The sequence below is a fragment of the Eretmochelys imbricata genome, chromosome 7 (genome assembly GCF_965152235.1).
Source record: "Eretmochelys imbricata isolate rEreImb1 chromosome 7, rEreImb1.hap1, whole genome shotgun sequence".
Lineage (NCBI taxonomy): Eukaryota > Metazoa > Chordata > Testudines > Cheloniidae > Eretmochelys > Eretmochelys imbricata.
The window spans coordinates 122,155,876-122,176,115 of NC_135578.1; the positions used below are offsets into that span (position 1 = coordinate 122,155,876).

General features: G+C 41.9%; 1 protein-coding gene across 5 annotated transcripts in view; it reads left to right on the forward strand.

The window, feature by feature from the left end:
• The window catches only part of SLF2 (SMC5/6 complex localization factor 2), a 58,551-nt gene that overhangs the window by 19,576 nt on the left and 18,735 nt on the right, over positions 1-20,240 (forward strand). For 2 of the 5 annotated variants that reach the window (XM_077823278.1, XM_077823279.1), the window contains exons 6-16: positions 1,244-1,326; positions 2,199-2,318; positions 2,975-3,142; positions 5,983-6,039; positions 9,782-9,884; positions 13,300-13,375; positions 15,009-15,150; positions 15,957-16,059; positions 17,047-17,223; positions 17,880-17,977; positions 19,727-19,814. In XM_077823278.1, the coding sequence (XP_077679404.1) occupies positions 1,244-1,326; positions 2,199-2,318; positions 2,975-3,142; positions 5,983-6,039; positions 9,782-9,884; positions 13,300-13,375; positions 15,009-15,150; positions 15,957-16,059; positions 17,047-17,223; positions 17,880-17,977; positions 19,727-19,814 (1,215 nt within the window). The remainder of the gene's footprint in view (positions 1-1,243; positions 1,327-2,198; positions 2,319-2,974; positions 3,143-5,982; positions 6,040-9,781; positions 9,885-13,299; positions 13,376-15,008; positions 15,151-15,956; positions 16,060-17,046; positions 17,224-17,879; positions 17,978-19,726; positions 19,815-20,240) is intronic. The other 3 variants (XM_077823280.1, XM_077823281.1, XM_077823282.1) reach the window with 2 other exon arrangements.

Genomic DNA, 20,240 nt, shown 5'->3' on the forward strand with positions numbered 1-20,240 from the left:
CTTTACAAATTATTTGTTCAGTAGCACAACCTGGAAAAAAAGCTGCTTTTTTTTTTTTAATTTATTTTTTTATAATAAAATATAAAGGAGGGTTAACTTTAAGCACTTCTAGCATAAGACTTTCCTAATGTAGTGCTCCTAACAGAAGGCTAATTACCTTGAAAACAGCTGATTTTTTTAAAACCTTAGTCAAAGTTGTCTTATAAATATCATGACTGCATAAAAATTTATTCTGTTTCTAACTCTTGAAATAGTGGGGTCTATGTGTGTGTGCTGTTCGCCTTGTTTCCTGAAAAAACACAAATGTTATACACACATGTAATGACCATTAATTAGAGGCACATACTAGATCAGATGTTTGGTCACATACATTTACTGCAAACATCTTACCTAGTTATGTGTCTGTGGAATTAAACGGACACTACAGATAAATAGTATGTTACTCAAGAATTGCCATGACCATATCTTTTGTGGGATAGTCTTGTGTTTTGTTTTATTTATTTTTTTTAAAGGGTGTGCACACAACAATATAGAACAAAAATCAGAAGTAAAAAAAAAAAAAGCTCCTGAATTGTGCTAAAGCTATCTCGGGTCGAATTTCTACATGTTAATCAAATGCAGGATCTGGTAAAAGCGCTTCTTCATTCCCCACCAAAATGTTCCTTTGAGCTTCTGTGATTGCTAGCCCCACCTAGCTCTGAACCCTGTGCCCAATGTTTTAGACTCCTCTATTCTATTGCCTAGCCTTAATTCTCTTCAGCCCTTATTTGGTAAAACCTGGCATCGCTTCCTTAAGAAGTTAGCAAGTGTGTTTGCTTAACTTTTATATGATGCTTTTCACTGCAGTATCTGACACCCATTTTACGTATCGGTTAAATGAGGCTTAGAGAGGTTGTGATTTTTTTTGCCCGGTGCCTCATAGGAAGCTTGTAGTAGAGCTGAAAACAGAACTAAGATCTGAGATGGTAAGACCAATGTTTCATCTGCTGGTCAGTGCTGTCTGAGAGAAAATGTTTCTGCTCTTTGCAATTGGTTGTGTAATCTGTCAAATGGGGCTCTTTGGTTTAGATTTTATTTTTCAGGATCTCCTGTATGTTTCTAAGTGCAAATTCATATAATATATCTTCTTGAGCAGATGGATTAAATTATTATTATGAATGCTGCCTTTTGTCTAGCCGTGAATCCTCTTAAGAAGACTGTTTTCCCCATTATAAAAAAAAAAATTCATACTACTTCATTACAGCTTTCTAAGATGCCTGTTGTGAGTCAAGTGTCTTATGTGAACAGCCTAGAGCATCTCTTGAAGGAGAAGGAAGAATCCAAAAGGTTAGCATGTTTGTTGTTTTAAGGTAAATAATACTAATGATACTTGTGAAAAATGCTAAACTTGCTTGTGGAATCATAGGTTCTTTATTCCTCCCAGAACTGGCACAGCATGAGCTGTAGCAAGTTAAGATTTGGCTACTGCTGCCAGTGTGCCTCAATCTGTACCTAGAGGGACCATCTGAATGTGTGTTAATGAGACTGTCAGTAAAAGGACATAGTGTTAGTTGTGGCTTTTGTGATGTGTATACCTGTCCTTAGTCTCATTCCAGTTCCTATCGTCTCCCTTATTGTAGGTCACCAAACAGCTGCTAGGCAGGTACATACTTACAAAGACTTTTTACTGTCGCTTCTTCCGAGTTGGTTGCTGTTATAGAGGTAGGCCTATCAGACACTAACATCGTTCTTGCTGCATACTAGGATCAGAACAGCCACAGTTTGGTGGGTGCAATCAATTAGCATCCTTCCAAGATGTCCTTAAGGCAAAAGCCATAGGCTGGAATGTGTATTGATGCCAGTTTGTGATGATGGGAGGGGGTGCTATTGACAATCTAGCTAGTAACGAACTTGATCTTAGAAGTAAATTCAAAAGCTGTTTAAAGTAATAGAAAAAGAGTATTCTTCCCGTTGATCTTTTACCTGTTGTTAATAATTTCTTGATATTATTTACAAGTAGGATCATACAGCTATAGTAGTCTTCATCACATTTTTGTTTTAAACTGATATACTCAGAAGAGTACATTCAGCCAGTTTTATCACCTTATAATGTGCTTCATGTGATGCTGAAATCAGAGATCTGAACGCTAATCGTACTTCCGTTCGTTGTAAAAACGGACTAGCAATAATAGGGTGTTCTGCTCTTGCCTCCACTGCAGGATAGATGAACTAGAGAAGCAACTACAAGAAGACATGCAGGAAATTGGACTAAATTCTTCAACTGGAGACGAAGAGCAAGAAAACTCTGATGAAGATAGAGATCTATCAGAAGAACACAGGTTTTTCCTCTTTATCACCTAAATCTGTTGTTTAGTTTCTTTATTCTCCCACATGGGCATGCGTACTCAGTGTAATGTTGTTTATGTCAGTGGTTCTCAACCAGGGGTCTGAGCCCCCCGGAGGGGTCTGAGCAGGTTTCAGGAGGTCCACCAAGCAGGGCCGACATTAGATTCACTGGGGCCCAGGACAGAAAGCCAAAGCCCTGGGCTCTGAGCCCCGACATCTGGGGCTAAAGCCAAAGCCTCAGCAACTTCGCTTTGTGGGGCCCCTTGTGGCGTGGGGCCCTGGATAATTGCCCTGCTTGCTATCCGCTAACGCTGGCCCTGCCTTTTATATGCAAAAAACAGTTGTTGTGGCACAGGTGGGCTGTGGAGTTTTTATAGCAAGTTGGGGGGGACTTGGAAAGAAAAAGTTTGAGAACTCCTGATTTATGTGGCTCCTGTAACCTATCCCTGTTACCTCTTTGTTTTTTTAAAATGCAAGCGCCTACTTTATCTTCAGGGTCCTACATAATTACTTGGCAATAACTGTATTGAATCTAGGCTAAAGAGGCTTTTCAGTTTAAGGCTGAAATGTTCATCAGCCAAGGATAAAACTGTCTCAGACAGGTAGTACCAATTATCTAAGTTCACAAGAACAATTGTGTGTATTACAGGGCATTTATAAAGAGGTTTTCAGTAGTATCTGATGCCATTCCTGATTCTCATCCTGGAGAAGAAATATTTCACTTCTCAAACTCTGGGAAAATCTTCAATCAGCAAAACCTTGATTTGAGGAATTCTGGTTTCATCCCTCAAAATCCTATAGAAAAACTCCTTCTTAGGTGAGGATATTTTTTTTCCCCCTCTTCTCCCCCCCATGTTATTGCCCTTTATTTGCAAGGCTGTCATACTGGCTAGATTTTTCTGAAGAGTTAAAAAAAAAAAAAAGCCTTTGGATGGAAGTGAGTTCTGCTTTACCTTGAAAACCAGTGCTGACCCCTTTATCTGGAACTCAGGTTTTCCTAGGGGGCTTTACAAAACAATTATGCCACTGCATGAAAGGAGGCTTTGCTGTTTCCCCCTGTAGGTGGAAACCTGGGTCTCCTGCCTAGTGGTTAGGGCTCCAGGTGGCAGCTCTATCTTGTGGGCACAGTTCCCGAGTGGCAGCCCAATCGTGATGCAGTTCTCAGGTAGGGTAGGGAACCCCAGGTCCTCCCACTTCACTGGGTTCTGATCCAGGGTTGACTTGGTGCGGTATTGGGTCACCTCCTTCTCTGGAGCTCCTAGAGCATATCCTTCTCCCTGTCCTGCCACCCCCAACTATGCTGTCTGGCTGCCTTTTCAATCTCACCTCCAACCCAAGAATGCTGGACACAGGCAGGTGCAGGGCCTCCTGAGCCCAGAGGTGCTCCTTAACCCTGCCTGTCCAGTGAGGGGTTTATAAACCCAGTCACACCACCTCCAGGCTCACTGAACAACCCACCTCCATTTTTCATTAACATGGATGAAGAAGGATTCAAGATAGAGGGCTTCCCCCTGTTTCTGTTGGCTCTTGGAATCCTTGGCCCATGGAATCCTTCACAAGCTTGACAGTTTGCTAAGGCAGACCTGAAAAATACAGTATAATGAATGAAGAAAGTTAGCTGCTTGGGTATGGCAAGACCCAGAAGATCGGGTCTCCTAAAATGGACTTTGAGCTGTAGTACGTGTTGCACTCATTTGTAGAAAGGTTGCCATGCTAAGGAGGATTCAAACAAAAGTTTTTACAGCTTAATCATTATGTTCTGGGGTGACGTGAAGCCTAGAATCCTTCGCGTATCTAATCATGCAGCCCATCAGAAGAACTAGTTGAGTCTCATGACAAAACCCCTAGAACCAATTTAAGCATACGGCTGTCTTGTCATGAGAAAATTTGGAAGTAATGGTAAGTCAGTCATGGCAAACTTCTTCCGTCGTCTTTCCCTTACAGGGAGGTGGCACTTAATTCCTTATCTGTTTTACATTAGCGTTTAGAGGCCCTAACTGAATGTGAAAAGAGGTGAAGTGGCTTGTCTTAGGTCACATAACACACCAGCTGCAAAAAGAACCCAGTTCTTCTGACTCATAATCCAGTTCCCTATCCATCGGTCCATACTGCCTTCCAGAGGAAGGGGAGGGAAACCAAGGGTCCAGCATCTTCTCTTCATTCCCTTTTGGGGAAACAAACAGAAGTGTTTCTCTTCACCTATCATCAGAGGATAAAATTAATAGGGACCTAAAAAAAAGTTACAATCTGTGGCATCCCTATCCCCCTTATCAGGGCTTAATCATAGAACTAAGATCCTTTGTATGCCTGTGTAACCCTCAAGAGCAAAATTTCCTTGTACTTTAAATGGCTTCATACACATCACAAAAGCAACAGCTGACACTATACCCCTTTGATAGTTTCATAAAGATCAAAACTCAGTTTTAAATTTCGAACGTTTCACTATTCAGTTTTTAATTTTCCTTTTGCATTTCGCTGAGCTTGGGCAGGAAATTAGACTGTGCTGCTTTTTTAAATTCTTTTTTTAAGTTAGTCAGTTTCACCTCCAGAATCTCTTGTTTTATGATGCTACGGTGTTTGGCTTTTAAATACTGCAGGAAAATATTGGAATGCAAGTAGTTTTCAATTTTTTCTGTTCTTTTTTTAAATTTTATTAAATCATTCCCAGAATAGAGACTGAGGTGATTATCCCTTTCACTTTAGAGAAGGGATATATGTGTATATGATAGAGGTATACAAAATGATGATTTGGACATAGAAGGAAAACTAGATGCTCTTAGTTATCCTTTCTCATAATATAGGAACAAAAGATTCAATAAGATTGTAATTCCACAAGTATAAAACTGATAAAAGGAAATACTACTATGCCTAATTAACCTGTGAACTCCTACCACAAGTTGCTATAATTGAGGCCAGTGATTCAGCAAATTACACTGATGATAAAAACATACATGGTTATATTAGACGGTTGCTTAGAAGGGGTAAAAACACACATGCTTCAAGGTATAAGCCAGTATCTAATTAGGAAGACACTTCATCCGTGGGCTTATTTCACAAGTGTTCACTATAAAGTTTCTCCAGTTTTTCCACTAAAGAAACTGGTAGCCCCTATTTTCAGAGGCAGGGTACTGGACTAGCAGGGGCCACTGGTTTGATCCATTTTAGCAGTGCATATATTTGGTTATAAAAATATAATCCAAATTAGTCTTAGAATTTGTTTTTTCATTAGTAGAGCTAGTACACTGTTTAAAAAGTACATATCTTTAAAACAATTATGCCTTTTAATGAAGACCAGTGAATATTTGAAAGCGAATTATTCTTCCTTAATCTTAAAATTTTCAATGTATATTATGACAGTTGAGAGAGGACTAATTGCTTTAAAATTAGTCACCTGAGTTTGAAAAGTTTTATTATGAATAAGGTACAGCCACTGTAGTAGACTAAGGCCTTGTCTAAACTACAGTTTTGTCGACAAAAGTCAGCAAAACAGTAGAGGTATACACATTGAAATGCTTCTCCTGCTGATGTAATTATCCTGCTATGCTGACACAAGAAAAGCACCTCGAGGAGCGGCATAGAATTTTTTGCGATGTAGTTAAAGCAATGCAGTGTTAGTATAGACAGCTCACTTGATTACGTCTCCTAATTTGCCTCCAGGAGGTGTTTCACAATGCCCCTCATGACTGCTCTGGTCACCAGTTTGAAGGTACACAGGTATGCACCCCTCCCCCGCTTAAAGGCCCAGGAATTTTTGAAATTCCTCATTTGCTCGGTGTGCGCAGTTCACACAGCATCATCCCGGCTGACCATGCTGGCTTTATGCAGCAGACGCGCTCCTGCATAGAGCCCAGAAAAGCTGTTAGATCTGCTGACTATATGGGGAGAGGAGGCTGTGCAATCACAGCTTCGCATCAGCCATAGGAATTTCAATACCTATGGGCTGATTGCCAGTGACATGCAGGAGAGGGGCACGACAGGGACACGCAGCAATGTCATGATAAAATAAAGCGGCTGAAGCAGGTGTACCAGAAGGCAAGGGAGGCCAACCGTCGCTCTGGTTCAGCACCGAAGGCATGCCACTTCTAAAAGGAGCTGAACGCTATCCTCGGCGACGACCCCACCTCCACCACCAAGAGTCCCGTGGATACTTTGGGGCGAATGGAGACTGCTGACTCAACCCTGATGAGGAAGTGGTGCACGAGGAGGTGGAGCTGGAGGATGCTGTGCAGTACATGGCAGAGTTGTCCAGTGCCATGGCTAGTCAGGACCTCTTTTCCACTCTGGAAGGGTCTAGCCAGTCCCTGCAGTCCTGCTCTGATGTGCAGGAGAGGGGAGCTCCGGTAAGTGCTCATTTTGCTTTCATACTGCATGGTGAAAAGAGATTGAGCTCTCATGTACTTTGCTGTAGGTTGGAGGATGGGGTAAGGGACAGAAATTAACAACAGAGCCTGTCCATCTATGCAGTGGGGCCACGGCAGAAAAGTTTGTTAGTGTACACAGGGATGTCTCTCTGGAATCCTCCATGGTGATCTCTAGGAAACTTTCCTGAAGATATTCTGCAATCCTCTGCTGAAGGTTCCTTGGGAGAGTTGCTCTTTCTCCCACATCTGTAGGAAACTTTGCTGCTCCATGTAGCAATTATTTTTGCAGGGACCAGAGCAGTATGCAAGCAAGCAGCCTATGGAGCTAGTCTGAAGCCACCTGCATGCAGCAGATGCCACCTTGCATCCTGGGTTACCCTTAGGAGTGAGATATTGGGTTCAGTTACCCCAGCCTGTGGAAAAATGTACCAATATTCAGAGTAGGTTCCCAAGCCACTTATAGTAACCCCCTTCGCAAAACACCCTTTGTCCCCTCTGGCCCCCCTCCTCCCCCCAAACTCACCTTGATTGGGACTCACGGCGACCTGTGTGCTAGCCAAGAGACAGTGAGAAAGAAGTGTGTGTAACTTTTGATAGTCTCAGCTGTGAGCGCACTCACAATATTGTCTCTATTCATTGTTTCTTTGCCTTCATCTACAGATGTGCCCTTGAGAAACACACTCCTTCGCACCAGCAGAGCACCTCCATCAGATAAGACAGTGACTCAGGAGGAGAAAGGAGGATATGTTTCGGGAGGTGCTGCAGTCAACAGATACAGCATAGAGCGAAACAAAGAGCATGGAGGGAGACAATGAAAGACTGAGGCTGGATAGCCAGGAAAGGACACGGGCAGGAGCGGATAATTAAGGTCCTCGAGGACCAGACAGAGATGTTGAAGTCCCTCATTAGCCTGCAATCACAGCAAATCTGTGCCTGTCTCCTCCTCCAGCCGCTACAGAATTCTGGTCCATGCCCTCCCCAAATTCCCCCACCACATTCATCGTGGGTTCCTCGTCCCTTGTCGTACCCTGTGCACGCTATGCTGGGGGACTGGTTTCCTAGTGAAAGCTAGAGTTATACGCAGCTGTGAGAGCCCTAACTGTGAGATTGTTCTTCTTTGTTGTGTCCCCTGTTTGACCAAAAGTTTGCATTTGATCCTGTTGTTTGACTTGAGACTTTGAAATTAAATGTCTTTATTTGTGAAATACATACATTGCTCAGTGCTAACATTGAAACACATTGGCTATAAGTAGGACTATTTGCTCCTTGCAGTTAACGCTCAAGAAGCAAGCACTACAGGGGTAATTCATGGTGGCATGTAAACATTACTTGGCCAAATGCATCACATACCGACACATTACTGGGAGTCATTGTCAAAATGCTCCTTCGAAGCCTCCCTGATTTGAAAAGCCTCCCGCTGCGCCCCTTTAATTGCTCTTGAATCTGGCTGCTCAGAATCGGCAGCTGGCTGCTCAGAATCAGTGGCCCATCCCTGAGAAACTTTCCCCTTTTGATTCACAAATATTATGGAGAATACAGCTGGCTGTAATGACCATTGGAATATTTTCCTCATTGAGGTCTAACCAGCCAAAAAGACAGCACCAGCAATCTTTTAATCGGCCAAAGGCATGTTCAGCAGTCATTTGGCACCTGCTGAGCCTGTTATTGAAGTGCTCCTTTCTGCTGGTTAGGTTCTTGTATAAGGCTTCATGAGCCACGGGAGCTAAGGGGTATGCACAGTCTCCAAGGATCACTGAGCATTTGCACATCCCTCATTGGAATCTTCTGGAAAGAAAGTCCCAGCATGCAGCTGTCTATACATTCCAGTGTTCCGAAAGATACATGCATCGTGCAACTTCTCTGACCACGCCACACTGAAGTCAGTGAAACAGCCTGGGTGATGCACCAGTGCCTGCAAGACCATGGAGAAGTCACCCTTTTGGTTGATGTAATCTGTTGCAAGATGGTCAGAGGTCAAAATTGGGATATGCGTTCCATCTATCACCCCGTCGCAGTTAGGGAATCTCATTGCCGCAAAGCTATCTATTATTTCCTGGATGTTACTGAGAGTCACAGTCCTTCATAGCTGGATGCAATTAATGGCCCTGCACACTTACATCACCGCAGCACGCAGGGTGGACTTTCCAACTCCAAACTGATTTGCGACTGACTTTTAGCAGTCTGGAGTTGCCAGCTTCCACACAGTGATCACCACTCCTTTTTCCACAGTGAGGGCAGCTCTCGTTCTGGTGTCCTTGCACCTCAGTCTGGGGTGAGCTCCGCACACGGTTCTAAGAATGTGGCTTTACGCATCTGAAAGTTCTGCAGCCACTGCTTGGCATCCCATACATGCATCACGAGGCGATTCCCACCACTTAGTGCTTGTTTCCTTAGCCCAGTACTGATGGTCCACCTTGGCAAGCTGTTCTGTGAATGGCAGCAGCAATCTTGAATTATTTGTTTCCATAGCAGACTGCAGAGCAGGGAACACCAGTTCACCCTGTTCTGCAGCTCATGGAAAACTGCTGGACCAGTTGCGTTGTGTTCGTATGCTCAGCATCACAGTGATCAGTAGCTGAGGATCCATACTGTCAATTAGCGGTAGTGGGCACACAGTTTACTAGGGCTGTTGAAAAATGGTGTGAAATGAGGTAGGAAGCCCATGGAATGATGGGATGGAAAGACTTGCATCACAGGATGGCATGCACAGCCCCATAATGCACTATGATCCATTCCCAGAGCTCCCAGCAGCAGAGGGTCACAAAGGGTGGTGAGTTGTACAGTGGAATAGCTACCCCTAATGCAACACACTCTATGTCAATGCAAGAGCAATGACTGTGGACGTGCTCCACCGATGTTAAAGCAACTTATGATCATTGTCAAAACTTAAGGTGACTTAATTCTGTAGCATAGACATGGCCTGCAACTTGTATACACCAGGAATATAGTGAAAAGAATATTTGTAATGGATGTTTCATAAACTCAAAATTCTCATTAAGTGAGATCTTGGGGGGAAAAATACTGTTTTTATGGTTTTGGAGATGTCAATTTTGTCACCAAATTGATTTCTGTTCTCTTTCTAACTGTTTTCACAGATCAGAGGTAACGCAGCAGCTTTCTTTAGCAACTCAGGGTTTCCTCAGTTGTGCTTACAGTTGTACACAGTGCCCCATGCCAGTTTTGAAGTGGCTGTTTCAGGTAAGATCACTGCTATTTTTCACTTCTCCTAGGTACAATTATATTCATGATTAGTTTATTTGGGGACATATAGTTATACAGTCATACAGTTAGAATACCCAAGATTGTGAACCTACTAGATCAGTTTCTAATTTAAACATAAATCACCCTGTCTTTCTGGATCCTGATCTGTCCTCCAATCTGAAATATTTCAGCTGCACCTCTCTTCCTGCAAACACCAGAGACATTTCAGACACTGTGGGGTTCTGGGGCTTGGCCATGCCACTTCGGTCTTTTCACCTTCCTGGCACTACAAACAGAATAGGACTTCAGCAATCTTGCCTTATTCTTTAGAATCCTAGTGTCTTAAATCTTATTTTGGGGACAACAGAAAGCTCTCTCTTCCATCTTCCCATCCCTGTGATCCCTTTTAGGAGATCAAATTTCTTGTACCCAGTCTGTCTAGTATGATCATCTACCAAACTCCTTTTTTCGCCTCTTCCCTCCCCAATCAAGGCAGAGCTGGCCAAACAGTGCAAGTAGAAGACCAGTAGGTGCTCTTTCTGTCAGGAGTCAGAAGGATTGGGGAGCTCTGCCACACCTGCTCCCATTTCATAGAATCTTATGCTGGGGAAGGGGCTCTGACTCTGGACAGCAAATCAGGTTTTCCATTCACTTGTGACGCTTCCCCTATCACCAGCAGGCTTCTGTAGAGACCCTCAACAGGGGTGGTTCTGTCCTGAAACAGGCCTAAGGGTGGAATATCTCTTGTCTATCACATGGATGCTATTGACTTCAGACATGTGGGTACAGGAGTCTGTACAGTATAGATGTTCTCTGGAGCTCCTCCACACCCTTCATTTCCTCTTTAGACCCTGAGAAAAATTAAACTGACTGAAGGAGACCTTTCACTTCTATAGTTAAGGGTCTTAAAGCCTGTCTTTCGTGATAAAAGATGCTCAAGGCCGTAGTCTGTATTCTCCACAGTAAAGAATAGATTATGAAGAGTTTGACCTGTCTTGGACCTCAGGAGAATGAACAGGTAGATGAGGGCAAAGTTCAAGATGGAGACTCTAGTTGCAGTTATAGCAGAAATTTCTCCATCAAACATATTGACACTGGTGGTTATGGCAGAAGCTTATCTGCATGTCTCTCAGACCTGTTTAACTTCTATTGCTCAGTTGCAGAAATCACCACAAGAAGCATTACTTTTTAGTCTGTCTTCTGCCCCCAGGATGCTCTGATGTTATCAGTAGTGACACTAGCCAGACTTAAGGAGTCCAGGAATTCATCTTGACATTCTCATCAGAGCTTCATCCCCAGGGGCCATACAGGAAGCACCCCAGGGTACGTTCCTGATCACATGATTCAGGCATGTGGGATTCTGATAAATAGTTCTGACACCACTCTCTTTCCAGCCCCTCACGCAACTACTAAATGAGTGATTCAGAAGATCAAAACTGAAGAAGCAATCAGTGGTCAGTCATTCTTATCACCCCAATTGCCCAAGAATACATGGTTCTCAACTAGTTAAATGAAGAGATGTAACAGTTCCTTCTCTGCAGACAGCCTCTCCCGTCCCATAGTCTGTTCTTGCATACCGCCTCAACTACCTAAACGGGGTAGCTTGGCTGTTCAGCAGCAGTTGCTAAACAAGGTACTCTCCTAGCTTTCTTGTGGGCATTTTACCCTTTTCAGCTTATACGGAGTATTGACAGAGTTCTAGTAATGGTGTCGGGGGGGGGGGGGGGGTGGATCAACTTGGAAACCAGAGATTCCATCTCCACTGGATTACTTGCAGTTCATCCTAGACTTGGAGTTGAACAGTTGCATCTCAACAGCAAATAGTGTTCACAGGTTTGTCATAAGGTAGCTCAGAGACTTTGATATCAAAGTTTTTAGGGCAATTTGTCTATCCAAAAGTTAGCTGTTTTCCAACCTGGGAGTAGGGTTATAAGCTCTTGCAACCTATCAAGTCACTGGAAAGTAGATGTCCCCTCCGTTCTTTCTCTCCATAAAGACATGCTTCCTGGTGTCAAAGACTTACACAGAAAGAGTCTGAAGTCTCTGCTCTTAGAAGGCACTGGCTTTACAGCATATTACATACAGCAGTTCTCTGTAGTTCATTTATTATCAAGGTAAACATCCTTCCATTTATCACAAGGAATTATTCAAGTTGCCCAAAATCCTCAACATGCATGAGTAGGTGGGTCAAGTTCTGAATCATTGGAGAATATGCAGCTTCCGAAAAACTGATTCCAGAAGGCAGGAGCCCACTTGCCCCATTGGCCTTAGGAAAAGACGTGAACCACCATTTAGGAAATCTTCTTTAGGGTTGTCTTTATATCTTTAAAAAACCTTCCTCCCCAGTTCTCTTCAACAATATTCAGGAAGATGGTCTCCAAATGGATTAATACAGTACTGCTGGTTTTAGGATATGCTGCTCTCCCTCCTTACCAATTTTTCTTTACTGTTTGCTACATCTCAAATGTTTCTGAGGGAAGAGGTCAAGATTCAGAGATCAGGTTTCAGAGTAACAGCCGTGTTAGTCTGTATTCGCAAAAGAAAAGGAGTACTTGTGGCACCGTAGACTAACCAATTTATTTGAGCATAAGCTTTCGTGAGCTACCGCTCACTTCATCGAATGCATGCTGTGGAAACTGCAGAAGACATTATATACACAGAGACCATGAAACAATACCTCTTCCCACCCCACTCTCCGGCTGGTAATGGCTTATCTAAAGTGATCACTCTCCTTACAATGAGTATGAGAGTTTGTGTGTGTGTGTGTGTTTTGTGGGGGGGGGCGAGGGTGAGAGAACCTGGATTTGTGCTGGAAATGGCCCACCTTGATTATCATACGCATTGTAAAGAGAGTGGTCACTTTGGATGGGCTATTACCAGCAGGAGAGTGAGTTTGTGTGTGTGGGGGCGGGGAGGGAGGGTGAGAAAACCTGGATTTGTGCGGGAAATGGCCCAACTTGATCATCATACTCATTGTAAGGAGAGTGATCACTTTAGATAAGCTATTACCAGCAGGAGAGTGGGGTGGGAGGAGGTATTGTTTCATGGTCTCTGTGTATATAGAAAAGGAGTACTTGTGGCACCTTAGAGACTAACCAATTTATTTGAGCATGAGCTTTCGTGAGCTACAGCTCACTTCATCAGATGCATCTGATGAAGTGAGCTGTAGCTCACGAAAGCTCATGCTCAAATAAATTGGTTAGTCTCTAAGGTGCCACAAGTACTCCTTTTCTTTTTGCAAATAACCCGAATACCCTGTGGTATCATGCCTCACACTGTTCCTTGCTTAGGAGGCTTTGGCATTTATTTTTTTGTAACCTGTTTCTTCTCTTAACAAGGATTCAGGTTATTTTATTAATAAAACTGCAGTGTACCTAATACGTAACTTAGTTTGCAATGCTTCTTTCAACAGATGATGTCAGTTCATTCAGACTACTATGTTTCAGTGCAGATTTTGGATACGCTGATGGAGATAACAATTAAAAATGGTGAGTCTTTTAAACGAGACAGTGTGATTGACTGAGGAAAATGGTCATTAAGCCCAAATCTAGAAAGAGGAAAAACAGAGAATACGTTGGTTCTCTTTCATTACATTGCCACCGTAGATCCAGATTGTAAGTTTAGGTCCCTTTGCTGTGTGATATGGCACACATTTCATAGCCGCTAGTCTTTCAGTGATTGTATGCAAGCCATGCAGCTGGTCATGATCTCACTGTACAGCTGCAGGGGTGATACACCCAATACAAAGGTTACTCTGGTCAATTACCTTCCATCCTTGCCCAAATAGCACTAAAACTAGGAAGACATCTGTCCAGTAGATCAAATGTTGACTTTTTCCCTCCCAGAAGTCTTTTCCTCAGCCTTTATTTTGTGAGGTATAGGCAAACAGTCCATAGACTAAAAACTAGAAGGCAGTGTGGTTTTTTTCAGATGGTTATATCTGATTATATCAAACGCTGCATGGTTTTCCTTCAGGATAAATAGCAGAAGTGGTAACAGAGGGCCCCGTGTATGGAAATGGCCTTCGAGCATCTGCCCCTGCCTACATCTCTGCTCTCATTTCCTGCTTATCCTCCCCTCTCTCGTTTGCAGTTTCAAGGACTTCTGTCTGACCACTCCAGATATTCTCCAGCTTTTTTGTTCATTCAAATCCCTCAAAACTCGTTACTGATTAAAGCCTACCAGCTAATTCTTTTAATTAAAAAGGCAGTTACTCACCCATTTCATATAAACTTTTAAAAAGCTGGTATGGGTTGAGTTTCTCTGAACCATCCTATTTATTTTCTCCTTGATTTCTGTTGTCTGTCTAGATTGTAAGCTTCCGGGACAGGGAACATGTCCTCCTCTGTCTTGTACATCACCGTGTGTATCTTTGTCTCAAATGTTACTCCATAGGAGTAGGGTTTGATCCTGTTTGGGGCACTTTCAGTTTCCACTGTTTTCAGCATTCCTCGCAACAGCATCAAGTCCCAATTTATAAAAGCGTGACCCAGTTCAGAGCTATAATCCTGATTCTTTTTGTTGTCTGAAAAATTTTGCATCTCATTTTTATCTTCCTTTCTTAACTTAGCTACCCCTAGGCTCGAGAGCATCTTCTACAATTACTATGTGTATGTCAGACAGTAATGCATGCTATAAACCAATATCCCTTAGGCTTTGAGCATCATCTTTTTGGTAACTGCCATCAAACGAGTAAATTATACCTGTACAATGCTTTCTGGTTTAGAAATTGTGTCCATTCTTAGAGGCAGGCATAACCCTTCCGGTATTCTGATAATAGCCCCACTGGCAGTTTATCTGGTCCTCTGAAAGTAACCCTCACCCTACGTATCATGCTCTGGGTTGGGGAGCAACTTCAAAAACTCACCTAAAACATAAACTGCTCTGAACTAGAAAACCAATATCACCTTTCAGTGTCAAGCACCACACCTTTAGTGCTACAAAATTATCCTGGTGGCTTTGTGGATAACAGGCCTGTACTTCGATGTACAGAAGATCCTCATGTTAGTAGTGCTTAGCTCTGGTATCACCATATGGCCATTACACATATTCAGTTTGTTTAAAAGCAACAAACTCTAAAATTAACTTTTTAAACATCAGTGTCTTGTTTTGTACTTGTAGCTTCCATCAATGATGCACAGTCTAAAGCGTGGATTCCCTCACTGTCTGATATATCGGCTATATTTATCAATATGGGAGTGCCTTTTAGATCTTTATTTCCTCTGCAGCATCTACAGCCCACCTTTAGTGAAGATGATATTTTGTAAGTAATTAGCTCTTGCTTTCTTTGCTCTAAACAATAAATATCCTATCTCACGCTGGAATGTAGACTAGGAGCTGCTTCCTTGGTTTTCTTCTGTCATGTCCACTCTCTCTGGATTTTTAAGTGTACACAGCCTGACTGTTAACCATATAGTACATAGAACACATACCATTATAACAATTCCTGCCAGTTAAATGTTCAACAAACCAGAGGGTTTATTGGTCCTTGGCTCTTCCTGCTTTAACTTTTTGCTGAGTTTTATAAAAAGCACAACCTAGGAAATTGGGCCAAACCATTAAGAGTGCTTTAGAGCAGTGGTTCTCAACCAGGGGCCTGGGGTCCCCCTAGGGGGCCTCGAGCAAGTTTCAGGGGGGCCTCCAGACAGGGCCAATATTAGACTCGCTGTGGCCCAGGGCAGAAAGCCGTAGCCCCACTGCATGGGGCTGAAGCCCAGGTCCCTGACCCCTGCCACCTAGGCTGAACCTCAGCAATGTAGCTTTGTGAGGCCCCCTGTGGCATGGGGCCCCAGGCAGTTGCCCTGCTTGCTCCCCCCAATGCCGGCTCTGGCTTTTATATGCAGAAAACCAGTTGCTGGGGCACAGGTGAGCTGTGGAGTTTTTCTAGCATGTTGGGGGAGCCTCCGAAAGAAAAAGGTTGAGACCCCTCGCTTTAGAGACACCCAGAGCTTGTTCCCTATAACACTTTCTAAGAAATCATGCAATATTTTTCTTAAATTGAATCAAAATGGCTTTGGAGTATCTTTTTTTAAAAAAAATATGTAGGTCGTTTAACATGTTTTCTCTTAGATCTGAAATGCAAATAACAGTGGGAAAACAAACAAGTGGAGAAACCTCTGCAGGTCCTGCTTTTTCTTGTCTGCCAGAAACCAACCTAATTAACGTGGTCAAGGTGAGATTTCTCAAGTGCTGTTTTTTTTTAAGGGAGATCTATGTCTGAGTGCAGTACTGGGTATGTCTTGTGAAGGTAATACTACCCTGAGAGAAAGTCAAGCTTATGTTTTTGAGCTAGCTCTTCTGAATAAAAGTTTCTAAAATTTAAATACAAAATTTTTAACTGGCTTCAAGAATATCTTGTGGAAATACTTTAATTGTCATAACATATCATTTGTGTAGGGAAAGCGGTAACTGTATGATAGCATTACTGTTTACAGGAAATATTTAGAGCAACATTCTTGAGAAATCCAGAATATGTGTATTTCAGGATGTAGGTTAAGGAATACATATATTTTCAGAAGAGAATAAAGTGGGATTAACCCATACAGTAATACCTGAGAGCGTCTAGTCAAAATCTTAGATTTTTCAAGTATTGTTCGTTTAGCTGGGAAGCTTGTCAGCCACTCACCACCCTATATTTATATAGAATGTCTGTTCCATGGGGGATCACTGCTACAGCACCTTTTCCCAGCCTCTCTGGGGAATATTGTATTGGAATCAGATGAAAAGACACCCTGTCTGAATGACAGAAAGGAGGGAGTGAATAGTTTAAGAAAAATGTGCTACTGTAAATGAAAAAATACTCCCTTTTAGTCCCCTGGTATGATAGGAGATGTTGCAAGGGAAATCCATCAGTTAGTACACATTTAATATGCCTGCTGGCAAATTTAAGCTCCTAGAATATATTTTAAAATACGGCAGAGCCCTGTTTATCTGGTCTTGTTGGGACCCCTTGCCAGATTGGACAAAGAATGGGAAAATGCAATGCTGCATCGCCATCTAGTGGCCACAGGCGAGATCACCTGCTTCTGGCCCTGGAGTCCTGGTTGTTCTGTAAATGCAGAGAGCCAGTAAGGAGGGGGTCAGATAAATGGGGCTCTACTGTAGTAATTTAACTGAAAATCTCATAATTTAATATGTTTGGGTTTTTTTCCCCAAAAAGTTTCTTGGTTTTTGTACAACTATGTATCCGGATGGGTATGCGGACCAGGAGCTGCTGCTGCTGCTGTTACTGCTGTTTAAAATTAGCCTGGAAAAACGACTGCAGCAAATTCCGTTGATCGATCTTCAGGGCCTGCTGTTAAACCTACTGAAAAATATCAAAGACTGGGATGCCCAGGTAACGTCATACCTGATTTTATAATGCTAGGTATACAAAATTACAGCTTGAGTCCAAGGAAACCCGCTCTTATTTAAACGTCGGCCTGTATTGAAGTACGTTCATGTGGTCATCCTGACTTGCGTTCTTGACTTAGCAAAAAAAAAATTTTTTTAACTTAAATAACAAAATCACAATTGGAAAATTCAGCATAAGCAAGATGAGTAATCATGGGGGAAGTGACTGAGTGTGTGGGGGAGAGGGGTAAGTGTAAATATTTCTCTACCATTGTGCTTGTCTGGCTTGTTTGTAAGCGAGCACTATATTGAATTGTACAAGAATCTGACTCAACAGAGTTCTTGTAAATTTAGAATGTCTGCTTGAAAGAATGAAGCAAAGCATTATCCTAAATGTAGCTGGCAAGCGAGTTTTTTGGCATACAAACCTTGACTGTCCTACTGTAAATTAATAAACCTGGAATATCTATGGGCTGACTACCTACAAATGCAATGCAAAAAAATATCATTAAGGACATACTCTCCCTTCTTTCTGCACGGCTCCAGGAAGGGGATAATGGTTTGATTGTAGATATGTGGATTTTCTGACCACTTTTCATACATGTAACAGCTGACCATTTTAATATAATCCATTCTTAGTAAAGCTTTTTCCTTTTTAAGATGCCTCAGCTCTGTCTGACAATTAGTGAACTTTCCAGTCATCACCATGATCTCCTTTGGTTAGTTCAACTGGTCCCTAGCTGGGTAAAGCGTGGAAGGTAATAAGTGTTGCATTTATTTGATGTTAATAAGTTAACAGTTTATGTAATATCAAAATTGTGCTAAGCACGTTAGACATATCCTGAAATACACACAGGTTTAAGTAAAGAAGCCTACAAAAAGTGGAAACATTGGAAGAAATTACTAAGAAGTAGTATAAAAGAATAGCATAAGCATGTAGAAAGGCTAAGGCACAAAATGTGTTGCTTCTAGTAAGGGATGTAAGAGGCAATACAAAGATTCTTTAATTACATTAGGAGCAAGAGAAAGACAAAGGAAAAGTATAGGTCCTTTGCTTAGTGGGCAGGAAGAGATAACTGATGACATCAAGAAGACTGAGGTAGTTTTGCTTCAGTTTTCACTAAAAAGGTACTCAACGTAATATCAAGAACAAGGGGGAAGGAACGCAAACCGAAATAGGGAAAAGAACAAATTCAAGAATATTTGGGTCAGTTAGATATATTCAGGTCAGCAGGGCCTGATCAAATTCATCCTCAGTTACTTAAGGAACTAGCTGAAGCAATCTCTGAACCGTTAGCAATTATCTTTGAGAATTCATAAAGGACGGTTGAGGCCCCAGAAGACTGGAAAAGGGGAAACCTAGTGCCTGTCTTTTTAAAAAGTGGAACAAAGAGGACCTTGGGAATTATAGACCTGTCACCTAACTTCAATACCTGGAAAGATTCAGGAACAAATTATTAAACAATCAAAATTTAAATTATTAAACAGTTTGTAAGCACCTAGAGGATAATAGGATTATAAGGAATAGCCAGCATGGATTTGTCAAGAACAAATCATGCCAAACCAGCCTGACTGCCTTATTGGACAGGGTTATTGGCCTAGTGGGTGTGGGGGAAGCACTGCAGCTTTTGACACAGTACCACATGACTTTTTTTCATAAGCAAACTAGGGAAGTGTGGTCTAGATGAAACTCCTATAAGGTGGGTGCACAACTGGTTGAAAGACCATACTCATAACTACCAGTAGTTCTCTGACAGACTGTGAGGTTGTTTCTAGGGGGGTCCCTCAGGCGTCAATTTTGGCAATACTATACAATATTTTCATTAATGACTTGGATGATGGAATGGAGAGTGTATGTATAAAATTTGCAAGTGATGCCCAGCTGAGAGGGGTTTCAAGCATTTTGGAGGGCAGGATTAGAATTCAAAATGACCTTGACAAATTGGAGAATTGGTCTGAAATCAGCAAGATAGAATTCAGTAAAGACAAGTGCAAAGTACTTCATTAAGGAAAGAAAAATCAAATGCACAACTGCGAAATGGGAAATAACTGGCTAGGTGGTGCTGCTGAAAAGGATCTGGGGGTTATCGTGGATCACAAATTGAATGAGTTAGCAATGTGATGCAGTCCTGACAAAATATTCTCTGGTATATTAACAGGATTCTTGTGTGTAAGACATGGGAAGTAATTGGGTCCCATAGTACTTGACACTGGTGGGGCCCCAGCTGGAGTATTGTGTCCAGCTTTAGGAAAGATGTGGACAAATTAGAGAGTCCAGAGGAGAGCAACAAAAGTGATAAAAGGTTTAGAAAACGTGACCTGTGAGGAAAGATTTTTAAAAAACTGGGCCTTCTACCTTTATTTAGTGAAGCTGGAAGATCTGCACTAGATATGCAAAAAAGCACATGCTAAAATACTTTAGGGAAATCATATTTTGCCTCATATGCAATGTTAAAAAGCACTTATTTGAGATGTTCCTTTTTTAAAAAAACAAACTTCTCTTTCAGACAAATAAGACGACACCTTAGCCTAACGATAATTTCAAAGCTTCTTAACAAAAAATATACAAGTTTACCTGTTACCAGTGACCTGCAGGTACTGTATACATACCTTCTGTTAAAATTTTGTGTGTGGGTTTTGTTTCATTTTGCTATTTAGTGATTAAATGTGTTTAATTTACATCTTGGTCTTGACTCTCTGAGGCTCATATTTGCTGTGGTTTAGGAGTTCTTCAAGATGACCGATTAGATTTCTAAAATTCTGTAAATCACGAGTGCTGTATGCTGTTAAATATAGCTCTTCAATTCCCTGACTTATTCCACAGCTACCATTTCTTTATTCTGTAATAGGTGATTTATTTTTTTAATGTTAACTCCTTAAGATCCATTTTCCTGACAATAATGGTACCATGCCTTTTGCAAGTTTCTCCTGCTTATTGCTTGTCATGCAAAAATCAGCATTTGGTTACTAACATAGTGTTGGCTTAATGTTGGCAACACACAAGAATTAACTTGTTAGTTT